Source organism: Talpa occidentalis, unplaced genomic scaffold (assembly GCF_014898055.3).
Source record: "Talpa occidentalis isolate TD23 unplaced genomic scaffold, MPIMG_talOcc4v2.1 talOcc4.16, whole genome shotgun sequence".
Taxonomy (NCBI): Eukaryota; Metazoa; Chordata; class Mammalia; order Eulipotyphla; family Talpidae; genus Talpa; species Talpa occidentalis.
Window position 1 is genome coordinate 29,275,406 of NW_023601653.1, and position 24,775 is coordinate 29,300,180.

A 24,775-nucleotide genomic window follows, 5' to 3' on the forward strand; every position below is an offset into this window, starting at 1 on the left:
AGGCTGAATAAGGCGAGACTCTGCCTTCTGGTTTCAGTTCATTGTGTAAACAAGCATCCTTTTCACAGTCTATTTAAAGCTACCTTTTTTACATTCTTGAGCTTCCTCTTGGAGATTTTGATGTTTAAAATGGCTCAAACATAATGCTGAAATGCTATCTTGTGTTGCTAAGTGCAAAAAGGCTGTGATGTGTCTTATGGAGAAAATACATAGGTTAGATACACTTTATTAAGGCATGAGTTGTCATGCTACTCACAGTAACTTCAATGCTAGGGAATCAACAACATGATTAAATAAGTTGATCATTTATGAAAAAAGTATTGATCACAGACTTATAGAAACCAAAGTCTACTTTTTCGTTGAAGCAATGATTAGTACTCACTAATTTGTGTTTATGGCAACTATGCAAAAAGTAATAACTGCAAATAATAAGATTACTAACTTCACATATGGGTGTGTACGTATGTGTAAGTATATACATGTGTATATATCTGTATATAACCTCAAATTAGTATGACTGTTAATGATAATGAGTGCGATTATGATGATGATGAATTTTTTGAATATATATTGCAGATACTTGTAATTTGTGGGTTATCTCCTTTATTTTTTTTTAAAGATTTATGTCCTTTATTCTTAACGATTTTGTGAAGATTCTGCAACTTTATCCTTGGTATAAAGGACAAAATTTAATTCAGATAAATTAATCACTCAGATAGAAACTGGAAGGAGTGTTAAATTAGGCACTTTGATACCAGTGGCAACTCAACTGCTCTCCACCCTAATTCACCATAATTTGTCTCCTAATTCTAAATCATTAGAATCACAAGTAACATGGCTACCAGCGATGGAATGGTGGATATAAGAATATCTGAGCAGAGTTATAAGTAAGATTTAAAGTTCTTTTGTACTTTTTTAGGTCTTGTCACCATTCAAAAATGCTTTTCATGAATGAAATCAGAATGATTATTCATTTAAAAGAATAATTTTTTACTCTGGTCCTTTCAGAAGTATAAGAACAAAGAACAGGCCACAACTCAGACTCACATGAAAATTATAGATGAACTTAGCTGAGGAGTTTTTCCTTGTACTACAGAGCCTGAGTTTTAAAGCAGATATATCTGATTTCCCAAGCGAGTGTAATCTTTCCTCAGTTTTATACAATCACGGCTAATTAGGATCAGTTGCATTATCTGTAAAGTAGGTATAAAATGACTCATCACATAAGGGCAATTGGTGCTGGGGAGACTAAATGAATTAATATCCTTTAAAGCATTTAACAAGTGTGTAGCAGGTAAAAGAAAGTGTTCAGGGCCTCCCTTGGTGGCGCAGTGGTTGAGCGCTGGGCTGCAAAGCTGCCCATAGCCTCTGCAGTGCCGGTTCGATCCCAGGCTGCAGGCAAGGGTCCCACATGGTGTGGCAGACCTCTCCTACCGCGCCCGCTGCTCCCCTCAGCAGTGTATTTCATCAGTCTGCCTGTTCTGATTCCCGCTCTAGCTGTGGTGAATTCTCTCACCCCTCCTGCACTTCTGACTATACACAGTGGTTGCATAAATAAATAAATCAATCTTTGGGGAAAAAAAAAGTGTTCAAAGCAATAATTACAATTAAAAATACATATAGTTTTCAACAGAACATCCTATTGCCTCTACTGACTCCACCTCAGAATGAACTAAATAATCCCAATTGCTAAATACTTTAAGACTTTTATAATCACATTTTTTTTGGAATGTAATAAGAAATAGGAGGAAAACATGAGCTAAGATTTTTAGAAATCTGATACCATCAAAGGATTGAAAATTTCAACTCTAAATTGATTTTCCATCAAGTTAGATTGGAGAAGCGTAATTGAAAAATGCTCAAAAATATTCATTCCTTGGGCCTCCCTGGTGGCGCAGGTGGTGGAGCGCAGCGCTGTGAAGCTATCCACAGCCTCTGCAGTGCCAGTTCAATTCCTGCCGGCTTCGGAGCAACCCACATGGCAGCAGACCTCTCCTGTCTCGCCTGCTGCTCCCCTCAGCAGTCTGCCTGTTCTGTTTCCCGCTGTCTCTGGTGAATCCTCTCACTCCCCACACCTCTGGCCTGTACCCTGGCTCTTGTATAAATAAAATAAATCTTTAAAAAAATTAAAAAGAAAATCATTCCTCAAAGCAGTTACAGGCAGTTTTGACAAACAAAAACAAAAAAATCCAATAGCATAGCAAGTCTCCTCCTGTCCCCTTCCCACATCCTTCACTACAAAATCTGTTATTTAAGAAGCAAGTGAAAAATCACTCTGAAAAACAAAGGGTTTATATGCTTCTCTAGACTAATAATAGAATAATACAATGGCTTAAAATAGATTTTATAGACATTTTAGGTGTTTTATTTCGTCTGAATGAACAGAAGATAGGGCCTAAAATAGCCCCAAATAATGTTAGATTTCTTATATTTTCAAATGACTTTCTTGACCTAGAAACACTTTTATAGCTAATGCTTCTTAGTAGACCACCCCCTGACATCATTACACAATGATGTCTGAGACCAGGGCCACTTACCCACTGTTGATATCGTCGCTCCTGAGACTTTTCCCCAGAATATCACCATCACTCATATATCCACCAACGTCCACTTCAGAAGACATGTCCAAATCACTGCTTGTCTTCTCACTCATATCAATTTGTGACATGTTTCCCAGCCGAGAGACAGCCGCTCGACGGAGTGGGGTTGTATACATGAACCGGGAGGGGTCTGTGTGGATGAAACGACTGGTCCCGCTGCGAGGGTAGCCAGCCCCCAAGGAAGGGGCGTCTCCAGCCTGAAGTCGAGGACATGCCTGGCCCAACCTCCAGGTCATAGGAGTGGGCCGGCTTGTCAAGTTCGGAATGGTCCTTCCATTCACTTCTGTCGTTACGGTGCTATCAAATGTTGTCTCCAGAGTGCTGCCAAATAAAATGGAGAAATAAATATCCTCTTGATCAAATGAGGCCACAGACCAAGAATGCTTGAAATCTGGGAAGTCTAGAGTTGAGAGTCGTTTCTTAGAAGAACATCGTTTTCATGAATTCCAAATTATATATTCATTTTAAGTTTCTATATTCCTCTGTAGATGTCAAAATGTGAAAATTAAATATTCATTTTGAAATTATCTATACTTGTATAGATACCAAAATGTGGTAATTATATCTTCATTTTAACATTCTATTTACCTCTGTAAGATGACAAAATTTGGGAAGAGGCATTCATTGACAATTTTGTATTGCTTTTAAAAGAAAAATTCATCATTATAATTTAGAGAAAAGAAAATATTGTTTCACATTTTTCCATAAACCCTTCCTTAATTCAACCCACTGCAGCCATCCCAAGAACTATTCTGGAAGTTAACTACAACATGTTTGGACCTCTCTTTCACCCCTCTCCAAAAGCATTCAGCTGCAACTTCTGCCTCTGCTCTTCAGGGCAGGTAGGAAAATCCTCTCAGTGGTGATGGTGGCAGTTTCAGTAGCTAATTCAGGAAATTATATTGAAGGAGAGATGACAAGGGAAAAAAAGACCCAAGTATGTGTGTGCTAAGAAGTCACAAATTGATGGTCATGTAAAAATTAAGTGAAAAAAGATTAAGGGAAAACTAACATGCCTTCTCTATTATTATAAGTTAAGTGCTTTGTTGTATTTTTTTTCTTTATTGGACCAAAGATACACAGAATTGAGAAAAACCTGTGGCTTATCTGGGTCCCACGAAGACTGGACATAGTCTCTTCTAAATTCTGCCTCAGATCTGCTATGTTTTTAACTGTTCTCATTCTTCTTGCTTCAGGGTCTTCACCTAGATAATATAACAAATTTGTTATGTTATATACAGTCCTGAGAATAACTGCATGCACATAGAGTAACATAAATCCCTCTTCTTTAAGTAAATTGTTAGGCAATAAATCCTAAATGACTATCACCATCTATAAATTAGAGTTGTTTCTATAAACGAAATGTGAATAGAAACAAATGTAATGTCACAAATAGTAATTTTAAGTAGTGATAATGCAATACTTTGTAGGTCTATGACCATCACTACAAAAGGAGTCATTTGGAAGTATATTATATGCCACTCCATATTACTAAGCTTAATTTAAAACATCTGAAATTATCTGGATCCTAATAATTTTCATAAATCCCTGGACTCCACAGTCTTTTATTATAGAGTCAATTTCTTTTTAGTCATTTATTTTAGTAAACCCATGGGTCAAGATTGACAATCTTAGATGATTTTAAGTATTTTTTCTACTTCCTATAGAGAAACAAAATAATCATATGTGACAGTGGACTTGCAGTGGACACCTAGACATCTAAACCCAGAATATGTCCAACAGGCATAAAATAAACAGTTTTGCCAGTATGACAAAGGATGGCTTTACAATACCACTGCCTATCATTTGGAGCCACATGTTCCATTATATCATTTTGTTTGTAGCCATGCAATACTTCCCAGGCCAGTTGTTTTTTTTTTTTTTTTTTTTTTTAAAAAGCATGTGCATCTGGATAGGGGCGGAGCAACATGGCGGCGAGGAGACGCTGCGAGTAAGATCTCCATTAAAAAAGTGAATAGGGAGGAAAAGCGGCAGGTCCAGTGAGAACTGGGACACGGAAGATAAGGGTGACGCCAGCGAACTGCCCGAAGAAGAAAGTGGCCATAAAAGAGGACGAGAAGGGAGGGAAGCGCAGAACCCTGCTCCCCTCCCCCGCCCACAGAGGCGGCACTCTCCGACCCAGAGAGGAGGAACAACAAACAAAACGGCCACAAGAACAAACGAGGCAGCAAGCGGGACTGTGAGCGGAAAGGAACTATTGCAGCCACCACACCATGACGGGAGCTGAGGGAACCTGCAGGATCCGCGGCGGTGAGCGAACGGCTCCGGGCGCCATTAGAGAAGAACAAAGACCCCGGGAGACGCGCACACAGCCCGGGCTGCCCGTAAGCTGGCGCGGAAACGCGGAGTGCTCGGCGCGCTTGAAAAGCAAGTGCAGACCTGGATCGCGGCTGCCCAGGTCCCCGCGCCTGCGACCTAGGCTTGCGGGGAGACGACCTAGGCTTGCGGGGAGACGACCTAGGCTTGCGGGGAGACGCTTGGAGGTCCTCACTGAGGTGAAGGTCCTCCCTGAGTAAGCAGGATCCAGGCCCAGGCAGGGAGCGGTGCAAAAGGAGCCATTCCGCGCCACTGAACTGGGCTACAGCCCGGTCCTGGACCTGAGGGCTTTGAACTGAGACCCGGGGCACGAAAATTCGGGGCGTGGTTTCTCCACGACGGTGGGGCACAAGGCAGACACAGCACCCCAAAGCTGTTGAGGTGTACCCTACCATTCCCGCTCTGTTCTCTGTCCCACGGGGTGGGGGGAGGCGAAAAACAGCCCCCCAAGGACAATAGGAGAGATCTCTGGCGCCACCTAGCGACCAGGAAAAAAAAAAAGTCACTAACATCCTATAAAACAGGACATTTCTTAAGACTGCTTGAAAAGGGCAGAAGGTTTCTGGAGGACCCAGTGGCCAGCCGGGAAGTTATTCCACGCCAGGCCCCTTCCGACCAGCAGTCTGAGCCCACAGAGGGAGCAGGCACCCACGTCCGGGGCAGACCGGGTGCGCAGAAGAGTGTGCCTGAAACCGGAGGCGCAGGGACTGCATCCCGCTTCGCCATTTGAGAACAGGGACATTTCTTCAGTAAAAACTGCCTAAAGCAGAAAGCTCCCCAGAAGACAGAGATGGCTCCTGGAAGAGCCAGAGGGGAGCGGAGAAGTTCACCCAAGATGTCAGTCAGTCCGAGCAACACAGTGTCCCAACGCATACGACAAATTAGAAAACAGACAGTAGGGAGTAGAAGAACACACGCAACCTAAAAACTCTCAGGAAAGAAGCACACCAAAAAAACCACTCCCCAGATTGCAACGACAGCAACTTGGAAGAACTTCTGAGCCTTCCAGAAAGAGAATTTAAAATTGCCATGATTAAAAAGTGATAGATCAGAAGAAGGAAATTGAGTCCCTAAAGAGGGAAGTAAGAGAAATGCAGGAGATCAAAGAATTAATGGAGGAACTAAAGAATCTGGGAAAAGCAATGAAAGCAGAATAGATGAAATGGAAGACGAATAAGTAATCTTGAAGACACAGAAATAAAAAGAACCAAACAGAAAAGGAAAGAGAAGTACGAAGGAAAAAGAATGAAGAAAGACTTCGGAACTATCTGACTCCATGAGGAAAGGAAATATAAGAGTTATAGGAATTCCAGAAGGAGAGGAGAGAGATGTAGGAACAGAGAAAATATTCATGGATATATTGAAGAGAATTCCCAAATGAGAAGAAGGAGCTGAAAATTGATATACAAGAAGCAAGAAGAACACAAACTTCCACGACGAAAGGAAAACACAGCAAGACACATAATAGTAAAGCTCCCAAGAATCCAGGACAAGGAAAAATAATGAAGCTGACAAGAGGGAAGAAACAGATAACATTCAAGGAAAACCAATCAGGCTGACATCAGACTTCTCTGAAGAACACTACGGGCAAGGAGAGAGTGGAGGGACATAGTCAACAGACTCCAAGAAAACAGATGCCAACCAAGAATACTCTATCCCGCAAAGCTCTCTTTCTCCATGAAGAAAGAATATGGACTTCCCAGACAAAGAGAAACTCCGGAATTTCATTGCGACTAAACCCCACTCCAAAAAATACTACAAGGAATCCTAAAAACCAACCTCAGAGGGACGAATAACAACGAAAGAGACCAAAAAAAAAAAGTTATTAAAAGAATAAATAAATAAATCAAAGGAAAGACAAACATAATGGCAAATACAGATGCTAACATATCAATATTAACTCTAAATGTAAATGGACTAAACTCTTCAATAAAAGACACAGAGTTGCAGCCTGGATTAAAGAAACAAAACCCAACCTTTTGCTGTCTCCAGGAAACACATTTAGCTACAAAAGATAAAAATAGGCTCAAAGTCAAAGGATGGAAAACAATCCTACAAGCAAATGGGCCAAAAAAGAAAGCAGGAACAGCTATACTTATATCAGATAAAACAGACTTCAAACTCAAAAAAATAAAAAGAGACCCCAATGGTCACTACATTATGATTAAGGGGACAATACTTCAAGAAGAAATAACACTCATTAACATATACTCACCAACGAAAGAGCACCAAAATATATCAGACAACTGTTGTCCTCTCTGAAAACAGACATCAGAGAAAACACATATGTAGTGGGAGACTTCAACACACCACTATCAACAATGGATAGATCAACAAGACAAAAATAAGTAAAGAAACTAAAGCTCTAAATAAGGACCTAGAGCATTTGGGCTTAACAGACATCTATAGAACACTAAACCCAAAAAAAACGGAGTACACATTTTTCTCAAGCGCACACGGATCATTCTCCAGGATCGATCACATACTGGGGCAAAGACAAACATCAACAGATACACCAAGATTGAAATCATACCAACCATCTTTTCTGACCACGAAGGCATCAAACTAGAAATAAAATAAAAAGAAGGCAAGGAACTATCTACTCATGGAGATTAAAGCCCACTACTGGAAGACCACTGGACTAACGAGGAGATCAAAGAAGAAATTAAAATTCTTTGAATTGAATGACAAGGAGGACACCAATATCCTAAATGTATGGGATGCAGCAAAAGCAGTAATAGAGGAAATATATAGCAATAGAAGCTCACATCAAAAAAGAAGAAATCAAAGAAACAACCTAATCTCGAAGCTCAAAGATCTAGAAAAGAACACAAAAAACCCCAGAACCAGTAGAAGAAAAGAAATAATAAAAACCAAAGCAGAAATAAATGAAATTGAAACTAAAAAAACAATCCAAAAGATCAATGAAACCAAGAGCTGGTTCTTTGAAAAAATAAATAAAATAGACAAACCCTAGCAGGCTCACAAAGGAAAAAGGGAGAAAGCACAAATACACAGAATCATAAATGAAAGAGGAGAATCACAACGGACACAGCAGAAATCAAAAGAATAATCAGTAACTACTATGAACAGTTATATGGAAACAAGTTCAACAATCTAGAGGAGATGGACAAATTCTACAACTCTACAATCACCCAAAGCTAGATAAAGAAGAAATAGAACACCTAAACAGACAATTACAAGCAGGAATTGAAATGGTAATTAAAACCTCCCCAAAAACAAAGCCCAGGACCTGATGGATTTACAAATGAATTCTACCAACATTCAGAGACGAATTAGTGCCTATCCTTCACAAACTCTTCCAAAAAATTGAGAAGGAAGGGACATAAAACACGTTCTATGAAGCCAATATTACACTAATACCAAAACCGAAAAGGAAAACACAAAAAAGGAAACTATAGGCAATCTCCCTAATGAACACTGATGCAAAAATCCTCAATAAAATTTAGCTATCAGAATCCACAATGTATCATAGATAATTCACCACGACAAGTGGATTCATTCCAGGGGCACAAGGATGGTTTAACATCCGAAAATCAATCAACGTTATCCAACACAATCAACAAAAAGAAATATAAAAACCATATGATAATATCAATAGATGCTGAGAAAGCTTTCGACAAAGTGCAACACCCATTCATGATAAAAGCCCTTGAAATTCTTGGGATACAAGGAACATACCTCAACATCATAAAGGCCATCTATGACAAGCAGCCAGTATCATTCTCAATGGTGAAAAGCTGAAAGCAATTCCATTAAGATCTGGAACAAGACAAGGATGTCCACTCTCAATGCTTTTCAATATAATACTGGAAGTCTAGCCAGAGCAATAAGACAAGAGAAAGACATCCAAGGAATCCAAATAGGAAAAGAAGAAGTCAAACTATCACTATTTGCAGATGATATGATAATATACATAGAGAACCCCAAAATCTCCACAGAAAAACTAATTCACTCATCATCAATTCAGTAAAGTGGCAGGATACAAAATCAACACGCAAAAGTCAGTGGCTTCCTATACACAAACAATAAATCTGAAGAAGAAGAAATCAAAAAAACACCCTTTTTTATCGAAACAAAAAAAATCAATTATTTGGGAATAATCTAACAAAAGAGGTAAAGGACCTATACAAAGAAACTATAAAACACTGTTAAAAGAAATAGAAGAAGACCAAAAGAAATGGAAAGACATCCCCTGCTCATGGATTGGAAGAATAAACATTAAAATGGCCATCCTACAAAAAGCAATATACAGATTCATGCTATTCCAATCAAAATCTCAATGGCATTTCTCAAGAAATAGAACAATTATTGATGAAATTCATATGGAATCACAAAAACCCCGAATAGCCAAAGCTCTACTGAAAAAAAAAGAAGGAAATGGAGGCATCAGACTCCCAGACTTCAAACTATACTACAAAGCCATAATCATCAAAACTGCATGGTATTGGAACAAGAACAGACATACAGACCAATGGAATCGAATAGAAAATCCAGAAATAAACCCACAGATTTATGGTCACTAATCTTTGACAAAGGAGCAAAGACTATGCATTGGAGCAAGAAAGTTGTTCAATAAATGGTGCTGGGAAAAACTGGGTCGCTACATGCAAAAGAATGAAGCTTGACCACTACCTCACACCATACACAAAAATCAACTCAAAATGGATTAAAGAACTAGACATAAGACCTGAAACCATAAAATACATAGAAGGAAATATAGGCGAAACACTACGGGATTTGCACATCAAAGACATCTTTACAGACACATCACCCAAAGCAGTGATAGTGAAGAGAAAGATAAACAGCTGGGACTACATCAAATTAAAGAGCTTCTGCACAGCAAAAGAGACAATAAAAAACAAGAGAAACCCCACCAACTGGGAGAACATTTTTGCACCCAACACTAATGATAGGACTGGTCACAAAAATCTGCAAAGAGCTGATGAGACTCAGCAACAACAAAGAAATAATCCAGTCAAAAAATGGGCATAAGAGCTAAAAAGAAACTTCTCTGAGAGGAAATGCAAATGGCCAACAGACATATGAAAAAATGTTTCAACATCACTTGTAATCAGGGAAATGCAAATCAAAACTACCATGAGATACCATCTCACACCAGTGAGAATGGCACATATTAAAAAAACTAGCAACAACAAATGTTGGCGAGGATGTGGAGAAAAGGAACTCTTGTGCACTGTTGGTGGGAGTGCAAAACTGGTCCAACCACTATGGAGAGCTGTGTGGAGATTTCTGGACCTACTAAACATAGAGCTTCCATATGATCCAGCAATTCAACTCCTAGGTATTTACCCAAAGGACACAGAAACATCAATTCCAAAGAGCACCTGCACTCCTATGTTTATAGCAGCACTGTTTACAATAGCTAAGCTTTGGAAACAACCCAAATGCCCAAAAATAGATGACTGGATCAAGAAGATGTGGTACATATATACCATGGAATATTACTCAGCATTCAAAAAAGATAAACACATGCAATTTGCAGCAACATGGATGGCACTGGAAGGGATCATGCTCAGCGAAATAAGCCAAAAAGAAAAAGAAAATACCGGATGGTCTCACTCATAGCAGGAATCTAGAAAACTTAAATAAGGACCAGGAAATGAATATAAGAAAGTGAAAATCAAAATCAACAAAAAAACTATGAACCAGAGACACTTTTTGGGGGTGGGGGGGCGGGAGGGGAAGGATTGGGGTCAGAATGGGGCGTTTGCAATGTATGGGGGAATATAAAAATAAAATTTAATATTAAAAAAAAAAAAAAAAAAAAAAAAAAAAATAGCAAAAAGCTTGTTTCACAGATGAATTGAAAGTGACCAAAGGATGTTCTGAACAATATTGTTTTGTTCTTAAAGATTTATTTATTTGCATACAAGAACTGGGGAATAGGCCAGAGGTGCAGGAGGTAAGCGGATTCACCAGACAGAGTGGGGAGCAGAACAGGAGATCTACTGAAATTCACTGCTAAGGGGAGCAGCGGGCGAGACAGAAGTCTGCTGTGCCATGTGGGTTAGTTCCCTGGCTGGGGATTGAACTCATGCTGAAGTGGCTGCCAATAGCTTGATAGTGCTGTGTCTTTAACCCTGCGCCACCAGGGAGGCCTTAATTTTATGTTTCTTTTAAAATGTCCTGACTTGTCAAGTAGCATTTCTATTTTTGGCTTTTTATCACTTTCCTTATATGTTTGAAGAACTACTCAACAATAACAGAAACAATCACCACCGAACAGGGCAGTGATTTGTTCACTGTTCTGTATTTCATTTATTGATAAAGTAGATATTAGGAAAAAAGTTAAATCACCACTCAGGAAAGAGACAGTAATGTCAGTTTTGCTGTGCTATACTGGAGAATTTTAATATACTGAATCCTCTGAGGGATCACTATGTGTAAAATGGATCTCCCTGTAGGAAATTGTGCAATGTGGGAATATTGCCAGCAAAAGGACTGTGAATATAATCATCTATAAGACTCAGGGCAGACTAGATCTATGAAGAAGAATTTTATCTAAAATGTATCATTCTTAATCTGTATGAAATAATTAAACTGGATTCTTCTGTCTTAAAAAAAAAATAAATAAAAAAAAAAAAAAAAAAAAGCATGTGCATCTGGATAATAAGAAGAACAGGGCAAGAGAATAAATATGGCATTTTTTATTCTGTTTAACTTAGACCCAAAAATGCTCTCGAGTAATGAGACAGTTAATAAGAAAGAAGGAAGGAACTAGAATGAATAGATTAAGTGGAAAGATGGAAAGGGAATGAAAAAAAGATGGAAAGAAAAGAAAAAGGGAAGAAGTAAAAGGAGAAAGTAGTCACATATTAAATTTTACGATGAAGATTCTAATGCCGATAAATCCAGATGCATACCTATAATCAGTTTCAAGACTGTAGGCATTTAGGTGGCTATTTTTATTCCATAGCATTAATGTCAGATTTTTTAAAATTATACAAAGTATCCACTTAACATTTATGACAGGGACTCCTTGAGTGCTGCTCTGTGAAGCTGTCCATAGCCTCTGCAGCGCGGGTTCAATTCCCTCCGGCCAGGAAGAAACCCACCTGGCATGGCAGACATCTCCTGCCTCGCCCGCTGCTCCTCTCAGCAGTGTCTTTGATCCGTCTGCCTTTTCTGCTCCCTACTATCTCTGTTGATTTCTCTCACCCTCCTGTGCCTCTGACCTGTACCCCAGTTCTTGTATAAATAAATAAATCTTTAAAAAAAACATTTATGACATAATTGTAGCAGTGATGGGGATTCAGAGATTGTCTCTGTATCTCTCAGCCATATACCTCTCTGCCTGAAACCTCCAAGCCTGAAAGGCGTCCACCTCTCTAGTAAGCAATAACTCCTTGCAGTATTAGGCTTAATTATAAAAACATTTCTGAGGATGTGTAATAATTTGCCCCTTTGAACTGTCACCCAGGGGTCCTAGTACCTCTGAAATCAACTAAACAACTTTACACTATCATGACCATGTTAATCACTCAACTGTTGAAATAACAATAACTGTTAATTCCTTTATTTTCTTCTTCAGCCAAGCTTTATTATACTGCTCATTTTCCTTCATACTGGATGGCTGCCAAAAAACCACCATTCTGTTAGCAGTCTGTAAATCATGCCCCTTATTTTAAAAAATTATTAGAATGATTAAAATATTCAATAATTGCATTATTTCAAACCTTGGAAGTAAAGACTTCCCTAAAGTACATATATTTTAAGACATAGATAAACGGGGCCTCCCCAGTGGTTCAGTGGGTTGAGCACAGCGCTGTGAAGCTGTCCACAGCCTCTGCAGCACTGGTTTGATTCCCGGCTGGCCAGGGAGATTCCCACATGGCGCCATAGACCTCTCCTGTCTTGCTGCTCCCCTCAGCAGTGTACTTCGGTATTTCTGCCTGTTCTGCTCCCTGCTCTGTCTCGGGTGAATTCTCTCACCCTCTCACGCCTCTGGCCTGTACCCCAGTGCTTGTATAAATAAATAAATCTTTTTTTTTTTTAAAAGACATAGATAAACACCTTGTGGCACATGGTACAATCTTTTCCTATAGGTCATATAATCTCTATTCTCACAGATGAACAGTCTTTAAAAACTCTGAATTATTACTAACCCATAAGACTCTAACCCTATTCTTCCTGGAAATATTTTTGATACTTTTCCTTTAAAAAACACCATACATTTGAAAACTGATTTCAAATGTATCTGACTTTTACTTCCCCCAAATCTGCTAGAACCCTGAAGCAAAAGGAGACTTCTCTAAGAAAAATCTAAAAAGGTGGGGGAAAGAATAGCATTACATTCAGAGGAAAGGCAGATGTGAAGAAGGGATTTTATTCAAAGTAGGAAAAAAGAAATAGTGAGAAGACAAAATGAGAGAAGCAAGAAAGTCAAGACTCAGAGGATAAGATTTCATGCAGCAGAAAAAGTTTTCTAAGTGATGATAAAAGGTGAGATTCCTTAAAGAAGCGGAGGGTTGATATGAACTTTTTTTTTATTTTTAAAGATTTATTTATTTATGCACACAAGAGCTGGGGTACAGGCCAGATATGTGGGGGTTGAGAGGATTCACCAGAGACAGAGTGGGGAACAGAACAGGCAGATTGACTGAAATATACTGCAGAGGGGAACAGCAGGCAAGTCAGGAGAGGTCTGTTGCACCATGTGGGTAGCTCCCTGGCTGGTGACTGAACTTGTGCTGAAGAGGCTGTGGACAGCTTCACAGGTTGCGTCTTAACCCCTTGCACCATCACAGTGGCCCTGGTATGACCTTTTATAGCAGGAGGATGGAGTGAACTTTTTGACCTTATACAAGTTCCTAGAATACACCAATACAAGTCCCTATTCCTCATTCCCTTCCCTCTGGGAGAAATTATCTGTTGTAATCAAATTACATTTCAGTCACTTACCAACTGGCATACTATTAATAACATTGATGTGTGAATCATTTTCAAAATATCTTTCATATTAACTTGAAAATATGGTATTTTCAGACATACTGTTTTACAAAATAAATTTCGCTTTTTCATGTCTTTTAAATTTTGCTTCTTCTAGTCCAACAGGCATCTTAGATGCTTGGATCCTCCCAACTGAATCCACTGTTCATTTATATAGCTTTCCTCATGCTTCAGAACCATAATTCCCTCCCCTCCTTGATTTTTCTTATGCTATCCACTCATATCACTGCACCATTCATGACAATCAGACAAATGGACCATTTCCTCCCAGCCCTTATTGAGCAAAACATAATTGCTGCTTCATTCATGTTGTGAAAGTTAATAACCAAATCATAATTTATTGTCATAAATGTTTTCAATGACCCACAAAAGGAAAGATAAAATGAAATGCTCTTACAAACCCCCTAAGGATTGCACAGTCTGAAATCTCTTGTAAAATTGTGTCTAAATGATGTCTAGAGGATTAGGGGGTGGGGAGGGAATTGCCACTGAAAAGGCCACATGTAAATGCTTACATAAAATCAAATGTTAAATAACCTATAAAAGTTAGCTGCAAATATACATGAGTATATTTATTTTATCACAAAAATGCTGTGTCTACTCACACTCCATATCTCAAAGTCAATTATGACTCCTGAAGGGGGCTTCCTACACCGCAATAAGGACTTACAGACATTTCGGAATGGTACATTCTGCAAACTGCTTGGAGTTCTGAGCACTGGTGCAAATTGCTTGCTCATTGTTTGTGAGGTCTTCTCTGTGAGAGGGGTGCAGAGTAACAGGCTGAGCTTGCTGCTTCTGCACTTTGAACCTGATTCAAAGAGAATTAAGTTCTCTACACCACTTGGATGTTATTATTTAGGGCTTAGTTGTCTGATTTATTTCAAGAAATAAAAATGGATTTGTGCATGACCCCAACAGTGATTTGAATAGAAACTGTCAATTCACTTGGTTAAACCAAAAATGGGTGAAAAAATAGCAAAATATGACTAACTTCTTTATAGCGTCCTGTCCTTTAAAATATTCTCCTATATAGTTATGGTACAGAGCCCTGTCTGTTTAATTTATTAGGGTATCAAGAGGAAGGAGCTGAATTCAAGGAATCTTCCCTAGAAAGTAACTTGGAAGAGGCCATTTTGAGTCAGAAGCAGAACCTAGTCAAGCACATGGCAGAAACCCTAAAATTCCCGTGTACTGTGGGCTTGGCTATAGTCATCAATTTAACAAGCCTGGTTATTTAGGGAATTGCATTAGAATGCTTCATTATCCTGATATGATTATTCATACCAGAGGTATTTGAATAAACTCTTCCTTTTACTTTCTCACTTGCATTTTTGAATACTGGCATCAGTGGGGGGGAAAGCCTTAAAGAGAATAATACCATAAATACAATAAGCAGATACTCAGTTTAAAAATCCTGGCATACACAAACTCCTACTGAAGGATTGCCCTCTGACAATAATGCTCCAATTTATTTATGCACAAAAAGGCATGTGTCATATATACACCCACCACAGCATGCCATAATTTAACAGAACAACCCACAAAACCTGTCAGGAAATTGGACTCTGTTCAGATCTTTTAAAATACTTACACAAGGTGTCCTTTGAACAAGATAAATGCTACCATTTTAAAGGCAAAAGATGAATATTATTTGATTCTACCATTACAGAAGATCAAAAAGAGGAAGAGATTCATAAGGGTTTAAGACCTCCTCTCTTGTCTTTGTATTGCATATAGGCCTTTTATGAGAAGCAGTTCATCACAGAAATCACACAATGGTGAAGAAGTAACTCTTCAGTGTCTGAGCACCTGGTGTATTCAGATTTAGAAATCACTCTTTCCACAAGTGTGGAAACATTACTCTGAGCCAAACTGACATGAGAAACTGAGCAATATTTGTCTCTTGTGTCTCTCTAAGATTTCTTCTTCTAAGCCTCTTCTAAGAATCCAGAAAACCTCATAAAACATCTTGTAAGAAGAGGGTCTACATGGAGAATAAAAACAAATCTATATTTAGCATCAGTTGCATGAATTAGAAATAAAGAGGTCACTGGTCAGGTTTAATTGCTTCAAATTAAAGAGTACTTCCTCTATGAAATCCTTGGTGGAAACACACATTGACATAAAATATGATTCTGTCAATGGTTTAATACGCAGGTATTGCTGAACAGACTATAGGAAGTTAATAGACATTTGGAGAGCACTGAATCTGCATATAACAATAAAATGCATGCAGTTTAGCTATTGAATAGCCAGGTGACAAAGTTGACAAAGTTTAATCATAAAACTGAAGAATGACTTCAGACATCTTCCTAGTTCGGTAATTAAAGATTATGTCAAAGTTACCTGTGAGACTCATGTCATCAAAAAGGCCTACTTTGTAAAGTATGAGGCAGTTCCCAGTCCTCTATACTGTAGTTTAAATAGTTATAATGTACATACACAGGAGCATTTTTCTGCCATGCATTGGGAAAAAGAGAGTATATATATATCAGGAAAAAAAATGGCCTCAGCATTTCTGAAACTGTTACTAGAAAGCTTGTACTTGTCGCTGAGGTAAAAACAAGGGCCATCCACTGGGATGGACACTAAAGTAAGAAGAAACTTCACTATACAGAAAATTGACCTATGAAGCTATTGTTCCTCATTCCATAGCTGTGGTGTGGTCACCTCAAAAGGAAGCTGAATAAACAGGCCCCACTAGTGACTAAGTAAAAAACATGTCTGGAGTTTTATAATGTTAACATATCCATGGATTTCTAGAATGTACTGGACAACAGGTGAGTGACACCTGGGGCAGATAGCTGCTCCCTACTTTCTGCAAATAGACTACAACTGATGCTCATAGCTCAGCTTTACAAAGAAAATAATGTCAATAAATAAGGAATTACATTGTTTTCAAATACCTATAATTTTTAAAAACCAGTCAGAAAAAAAAGAAAGTATTTGGCAAACGCCAAGTGTGCAGCTTCCTAAAATTCCACACTCATTTTTAGGAGTGACTTACCTAGTATGTCAGTGTAAAGTGCCTGTTCCAGATCGCCCAGCATTGTAAGGATCACATCCTCATCTAGGTGAGCTGTGCCTTCCCGCAGGCAGCTTTCTCCCTCCTCCTCTGCCCAGCTCCTGCTGATGCTGCTTGGCCTGGAGGACGCATTTTCATCTTCGGACCTGCTGTCCTCATCACTCTCACCTTCTACGTCTTTTCTGGAAGACCAGTCCTCCAAGCCCCCACTGCCAGGCTGGCTGGCAGGCAGGAGGCTCCAGGCCTCAGAGCCACTGGGATGGCACAGGGACTGCACAGACCGTGAGAGGAATCTGGACAGAGAACGCCTCTCTGCATAGCTGGATTCCCTCTGGCTGGCCTTTGCAGCATTTCCAAACCAGTTGGAAATGCGCACAGTGGGTCTCCTCTCCCCCTCACTGGTGAGGGAGAGATTGGTTAGAGACTTTTGTTTCTGGAGGCAAGCTCCCTTTCTCTTGCCTTCTTTACCCCGAAACACAGAGAGTTCAGCTGGCCGCTGCATAGTTCTTCTAGTGGCTTCTGCTTCTTCTTTTCAATTGGACTTCATATTCTTTTTTTTTTTTTTTTTTTTTTTTTTTACATAGAGGTGGCAAATGGCTCTTTTGGTTTTAATTAACACATGCCTCCAAAAACAGCCCAGGCAAGCTCAAACATTCCCGTAAGGTTCTAGAGCTAGAGTACATTTAATTAACTGCCCACAATTTTGCTTGCCACCTCATTTCTCTAATCAGCAGTACTTACAAACATTTTGCTTGAATATAACTGAAGCAGAAAAGAGTTCACCAAAGACACTGCTCCAGCTGAAAAGTAGCACAGGAAACCAACTACGTTTTCCTGTCTTCATCCAATCGCATGTCTCAGCAGGACGATGGGTGCACATTTCCTTCTACTGCTTCTCTGTTCCCAAATGCAAGAGAGTGAAGCACCAGCGATGTCTCTTCTTTTTGTTTTTTTTTTTCCCCTTGCCTCTCAGCAATGCTCCTTCACTGATCAAGGTCTGCAGTCCTTAACTCTGGATGAGCTGACACAGTGCAGCGTGTACAGCCTCCACCCCAGAGCCCCGTAAGAGCAGAAATTAAGCACTGAGCCCAGCCCTGCACGAGCTTCTCCCGCTTTAGTATTCCACCTGCATTCTCAGATCTATGGCTCTTCCTTGCTGCTGCAGTAGATGCTGTTGGCTGCCATGGCAGCAAACATCTTGCTAAATTAAAACAGAGGCACGGAAGCGGCTATCCAGCCTAGAATGCCACAGGTTTCAAAGCCACGCCTGAAGGAGATGCTACACCATTAACCCTATACGCATTGAAATCACTGTCAGCTGCCCAGCCTCAGACATACACACACACACACACACACACACACACACACAGACACACACTCCACACTCTCTGACACAGAATGACAGACTAATTCTCTATAGCTGCAAGCAGCTGAAGCAGGCAGAGCTGCCTCCTGAATGTTAGGATTTATGCTGTAAAAGCACAAATCAAATTCAAGAGTGTAAAGGACCTAAAAAACGGAGCATGACACTCACCACCCGCTCACAGATAATGCTTTAAAGGAAAAGACTTCACCTCATCATTTAAAGAACAAATTCAAGGGCCATTTAGGTTGAAGTTATTTAGCAAAATCCTAATATGAGCAAAATAATCAGGATTATTTTCTCCAAAAAAGGACAAAAAAATTAACTCAAAAGGTTTTTCCCCCAATATTTTCATTTAGTGCATATAATTGAAAGTTGATGGCAGTGTGTACAGTATAATAATGTTATAATAAACATAAAATGCTATTGAACATGGGATTATTGAACATTTTCCCCAGTTTATTCCATAAATATAGAGCTGCATAATTTGCTTTATATTTTGAATATTCTGGTAAAAAGCAGAAAACCTATACCAAACATTTATTGTTTTTGTTCTTTGACTGCATATGTCATTTTGTATATTACAACAACATCCTAAAATTCTGATTTAGGAAAACTTTTCACACTCTCAGGTATAGCAAAGACTGCATACCAATGAAAACTATGAAGAAGAACACTAAAGGAAAACTCTTAAGGTTTTATGCATATAAATATGTTTTTATTAAAAGAGGTAAGTAGAAAAATATGTGGAAACATTTCATTAGGTCATTGACATTATTATATAAATCCCTCTCATTTTTGAACTAGTGTGACAAATTAATTCTGATGTTTCACCTCATATTGCTAACCTCAGCTATTGCATCACCCAATGTGGCAACTAAATAAACTAGCATTATAATATACATGCCCTGCACCTTTACATATGATAAAAAACTGCCCAGCCTCAAGGTAGATCATACTTAAATTCATTGTACTGATACATAAAAGGGAATTAGATGGAAAGAACAACAAATCATTTGTCATAAAAAATTAGCAATTAAAGCAACCAATTAAACCTGTAAAACTGATTCTTAATTTTTTACTCTTTAAAAATAAAGTATGTTTATATAATATGTGCTTAATTAAAATTAGGGTGTAAATGTCAAATCATAGAAAATGACAACTATCCTTCTAAAGACATCAGTTTGTAAAGTATTTTAAAAAATCAAAATGCCATACCCCTTTGGATGCCTAAATAGTATACTTTTTTCCTTCATTTTGAGTTATTGTGAACTAGTGAATTAGTTGCCAAATTTACATAGTAAATTTGCTGAAGGTATAAAACTTCAATTTGTCATGTATTACACTATTATATTGAAACATACTCTAAGTTGCACATTTTCAGAAAAGGAAATGCTTATGTTTCAGATGTGAAAAGAGATAACCTTAAAGTTAATTTTACGTATCAGTAAGTCAAAGCAAAAATTATGCCTTGTGTTCTGTACCAGTTATCTTAGATCAAAAGCATTCAAATTTTAATGTTCATAACCTCCTGGATGGCTCATTAAAATATATTTTGCTGGGTCTCAGACCCACACTTATTCATTCAGTGGTTCTGAAAAGATCTTGGCTTTGCCTTTCTCATGTATTCTAGCACAATCTAGATATTGCTGGCTCTGGAACCCCACTTTGCTTTCAACTGGAAGTACTTTCCACTAAGGCCATCCTAGAGGACATTCAGCAATATCAGGAGACATTTTTAGTTGTCATGCCTGGAAGGTGTGGTGCTTCTGAAATCTAAGGAGTAAAAGCCAATGATGCTTCTACACATCCTCCACAGAAAGGACAGCTTCCCTACAATAAAGAATTATGCAGACAACAATGTCAATAGTGTAATGGTTTAGACTCATTTATGTTGCATTTACATTTTAAAAATTTCAGAGGCTTACAAAAACAAAGATGCACTCTTGCTCACATTAATGTTACTTGATGACAGCCGCAGTCCTGATCTATCAATAGGTACCCTGCATACTAAAACTCAGTCTTGGACAGTTGATCTCATGACAGAGGAAAAAGAAAGATCTAAACAATGGCTTTTATGTCTTCAGCTCAGGAATTACCCATGTCATATGTCATATTTCAACTCACCTATCCTTGGTCAAGTCAAATCTCATGATCCATCCTAATTCACTGGTGCAGGAAATATAATTGCCTAGCAGGGTGAACCCAGGAAATGGAGACTTAAGTCCATGAAGCCAAAAAGGAGGGAATCATAGACAGAGACTATAAATAAATACATTGAAGAAATAACCCTAATAGAGAAAATATCCAAAGGGTATTTTTGTTTGTTTCAGTGTTTGAAGTTAATGTTGTCAACTTGTAGTTATAGTAGTTTTCCCCTGGAACTACATGAGTCTATAAGTTTGCTCTGCACAACAGTAGGGAACCCACTTACTGTTTTTCTAGAGGCAGCTATCACTGCTTGCTGTAGTGTGCAAGTTCAGTTCATACATGGGGTATATTTATACTTATTTGTTTTCATACATATTAATGTGTGTTATACAATGTGAACTACTAAAGTTTTCATGTAAGGATATCATAAATGTTTACATGCCACACATCTCTCATGTTATGCTTTAGGACTGCTTTTCATGTTTGTTTCAGCATAAACAGGGATTTCCCCTGGGTAACATAACAGAAAAGTGGAGGGAAGACATGAATGACAGTTTAAAATATGGCAGGTCCAGGGCTCAGACATTTTCTACAATAACTTGGCATTCATTTTCTCCAAGTTTAGTTTCTATTTTTCTCTATATTTGTTTCACATGAAAATTATTAACAGAGCAGCTCCAAACTTTCTTTTGATTAGTTTCAGTTTTAGTGTGCAGTTTTGTGAGGGTGAGTAAAAGGTATTGGTATGAGGGCCTCCCTGGTGGCCTAGGGGTTGAGTCTTAGCACTATCACCACCAAGGCCTGACTTCGATCCCTGGCCAGTGGCCAGTGAGCTGGCCCACATATGGCATAGCAGACCTCTTCTGTCTTGCCCACTGCTCCCCTTAGCAGTATATTTCATAGATCTGCCTGTTCTGCTCCCCACTCTCTCTGGTGAATCTTCTCACCCCACTGCATCCCCCAGTTCTTCTACACACACACATAATAAATAAATCTTTAAAAACAAAAGGTATTGGGATCAATAAATTAGAAATCCTATTAGAATTCTTTGTGGAGTCAGGAAATAAAAAGCGCTGAAAAGATAGGAGATTATAATCAGCAAAGAATGAAATGCATTAAAATTGAGGTAATAGAGCAGTTGAAGATTTTGATGATGTAAATATAGGGTAGGGCCATGAAAATTAAGCATCTCAGGAAGGGTTAGAAGACAAGGTCAGTGGAAGAAATACCAGATTATGTTAGTCATTTTCTCATCACTGCCTACTGGTATATGTTCATATAGATGTTTCAATTACAGGACTAAATTTATAATTTACTAATCATAAATGAGAATCACATTCTATCAAATCTCAAGTTTGCACTGAGAGAAATTCTTTCTTCTTCACTACATTTTATTTTTAAACAAATGATGGTGTGAATGACACAATCAGATAAGCCTCATTTCAGCATTTATTTGCTACTGTCTTTTATTATGTCACTATTTAAATCATAGGTTTTAATCTATAATCTTATATAGTTAATTACTGCTATAAAATATTGTACATTCTAGTAACTCCTTTAAATTAATGTATTACATACATTAAAGTCTAGCTTGTGTTTCGTTTTCATGTATTCTTGAAAACATAAGAACTTTAAATGGAAATATTAACTGGAAATATTTAAAAATGATCAAACGGTGTAGTAAGAAATGAGAAAAATCAAATATGACCTAGTCATTCAGGGACAGTCATTGATATATTAGTTTCAGGAAAACAATTTTCCTTTGTGAAATTCACATAAAAATTACAACTTAAAGTGTGCCAAATCAATTTTCTCCTACATTTTTGAGTTCTAATATTGATTTCATAGGCATATTTTACCAATTAAAAAATCATGAATAAAATATGTATAGACATCCTCATGCCATGCTACTTTTAAAAGATATATTATTACAACATAATATAACAGTATTAATCTGACCATGGGACTACCTGGAACAAAGTAAAAGTCAATATTTCCCTCAATATTTAAAAAAATCTATTAATACAATCCCTACGGCTATATCTTAATAATACCGTTTCTATCCCTAGCCTGTACTGGTATTTAGTTGTAATCTCCACATGAAACTTCTGATGCCTAATAATACTGCTGATGTTAATCCCAAAAAGGAACACTTGGGATATTGCTCTATCATTGTTAATGTCCACGAGTACTTGCCAAAGTATATTTCAAGTTACCGAAGTGGAAATATTTTTAATCCCTAAATTTGTAAGATGGCAACTTTCAGAGCAGTACTTTGAGTCCTTAGAGTACGAAAGTAATTCTTAAAATCATATGGTTCTTTTAGCTTTTTTCCTTAGTATGCACCTAGGCTGAGCCAGGGATTTATTGAAATAACAGACAAACCTCCAATACTATACATTCTTATACTTAGAAACAGATAAAATGTTCTTAAATTCTCTCTCTCCTTATGAACAATATATTTTACTAGAAGACTACTTAGTTCCCCATGAATATAGACCTAATTCTAATAAAATTATACCATTACATTATATGTATGTAGAAATATATCCCTAATCAGATTTTTTTCCAGAATGCACATTTGAAGTTACTATGTAGGAATAGCCTAAATAGTACAGAATTAAAGAGAGCAGGGCTGCTTTAGCCCTGGAAAATTTATATTGACACCTGACATTTAATATATTTCCAAACTCCAAATACATTCAAGATCTGCCTTATTAATAATACAAGATCCCCTAGGATTTCTCTAATCAGACTCAACTTGACCTATGGCAACAGTGACTTAAAATCTCAGTCTTTGAAAGCACTATCATTCTTTACAAAATTCCTTATAGAGCAAAAAGGAGATGATAATAAATAGACTGGCCAAATATCTAAGAATTTCTTTGAAGCATACGATATATACAAGTTTTCACATAAAAATCCAAGAGTGCAACATAGTCAGAATTTAAGACAAAGACTTATGAAGAGATTACAAGTTTGACTTACCCATCATTTAGTTCACTTACCAGATATCTCCTCTAGGCACTGCTTAGCAGTCTTACTATATGACAAATCCATTTTAGTAGGACTGGTACAGGAGTCAGCAGATGGTAAAGAAGTACCTTCATTTTCTGAATGTGCTCTGAAATTAGCCAAGAAGACAGAAACAAATGCACTGTAGTTGTCAGTGAGTGTTCAACATTCTCTTCAAGAAGAAATCAATGTATTAAGTTCTCTTTCAAGGTGTGTAAGCATTTCTTTATGGCTCGAGACAAAATATAAGCTGATACACAAAATACAAGTAAAAATAAATACTGAATTTGTCCTGGGCAATAAAAATAACTATGATGCCCTAATTTCTAAAGATTTAAGAAAGATTAAATTTAATCAAGAACAAATTCTCACACTCCCTTTTTATACTTTATATTTATATGTGGATGTGCATGGATATATATTTGTGGTTAATATGCAAAGAGCTGGTCTACATCAAATGAAAAGCTTTCAACAGAGATTATATTCATTTTAATATTTTAATTTTCATTCATTGCTTTTCTTTTTCTACAAAGGTAAGCATTTTAAGAGGCACCATCTTTTCTGATGGTTCAAAACGTTACATACACTCGATCTTAACCACCACATTTTAAAAACAACCACAATATGAACTATTATGACACAGAGGGAAGCAAAGCAAATAGCATTGTTGACTGGCTTGTGTTCTTTGTAGAAACCTTAATTCCCTTAGAGAACCAGGACTAGTACTGGGTCTAGGCCATGGAAAATGATCATTAAGCATTTCTTGCTTTAAGAAACATATACAGAGAAAAGTTACATGTGAAAGAAAATTTCAGTATTTTTTTCTCAGTTTTTAATAAATATTTTACTTTTATTTCAAATATTGCTTTTGTTTTATAGAAAATTAAATATAAGCATGGATATAAGAAATATTTTCTATTTATTTGATAGATTTGGAAACTGAAAATCTCATTAGGATCTTAAGAACTGATGGCAACCTATAGCTGTATGTATAGATGCATGTGTATTTATAGGAAGTGGTATACAAAAGGAAGAAAGAATTATTCAAAAATTCATACAAAGCTGTGCTTGGCTTCCAACAATTTCTGGCAAACTGTTCCTATTTTATTCTATCTTAAAACCAAATATTAGAAAAATAGCTTAATTACAAAAAAACGATATATTGATCAAATAAAAGTATAGCCATTAAGATCAGTAAAGACTTAAATTTGCTAAAATCACCAGACATTTGTTTCATCTCTATCTTCCTTGATATTTTGTCCGCATTTAGAATAGCAGACCACACTT

General features: G+C 37.7%; 1 protein-coding gene across 6 annotated transcripts in view; it reads right to left on the bottom strand.

Moving 5' to 3' along the window:
• NAV3 (neuron navigator 3) overlaps nt 1-24,775 on the bottom strand; it is a 295,341-nt gene that overhangs the window by 126,991 nt on the left and 143,575 nt on the right. For all 6 annotated transcript variants that reach the window (XM_054696195.1, XM_054696193.1, XM_054696194.1 and 3 more), the window contains 3 exons: nt 23,482-23,597; nt 3,697-3,805; nt 2,538-2,921 (listed from right to left, as the gene is read on the bottom strand). In XM_054696195.1, the coding sequence (XP_054552170.1) occupies nt 2,538-2,921; nt 3,697-3,805; nt 23,482-23,597 (609 nt within the window). The remainder of the gene's footprint in view (nt 1-2,537; nt 2,922-3,696; nt 3,806-23,481; nt 23,598-24,775) is intronic.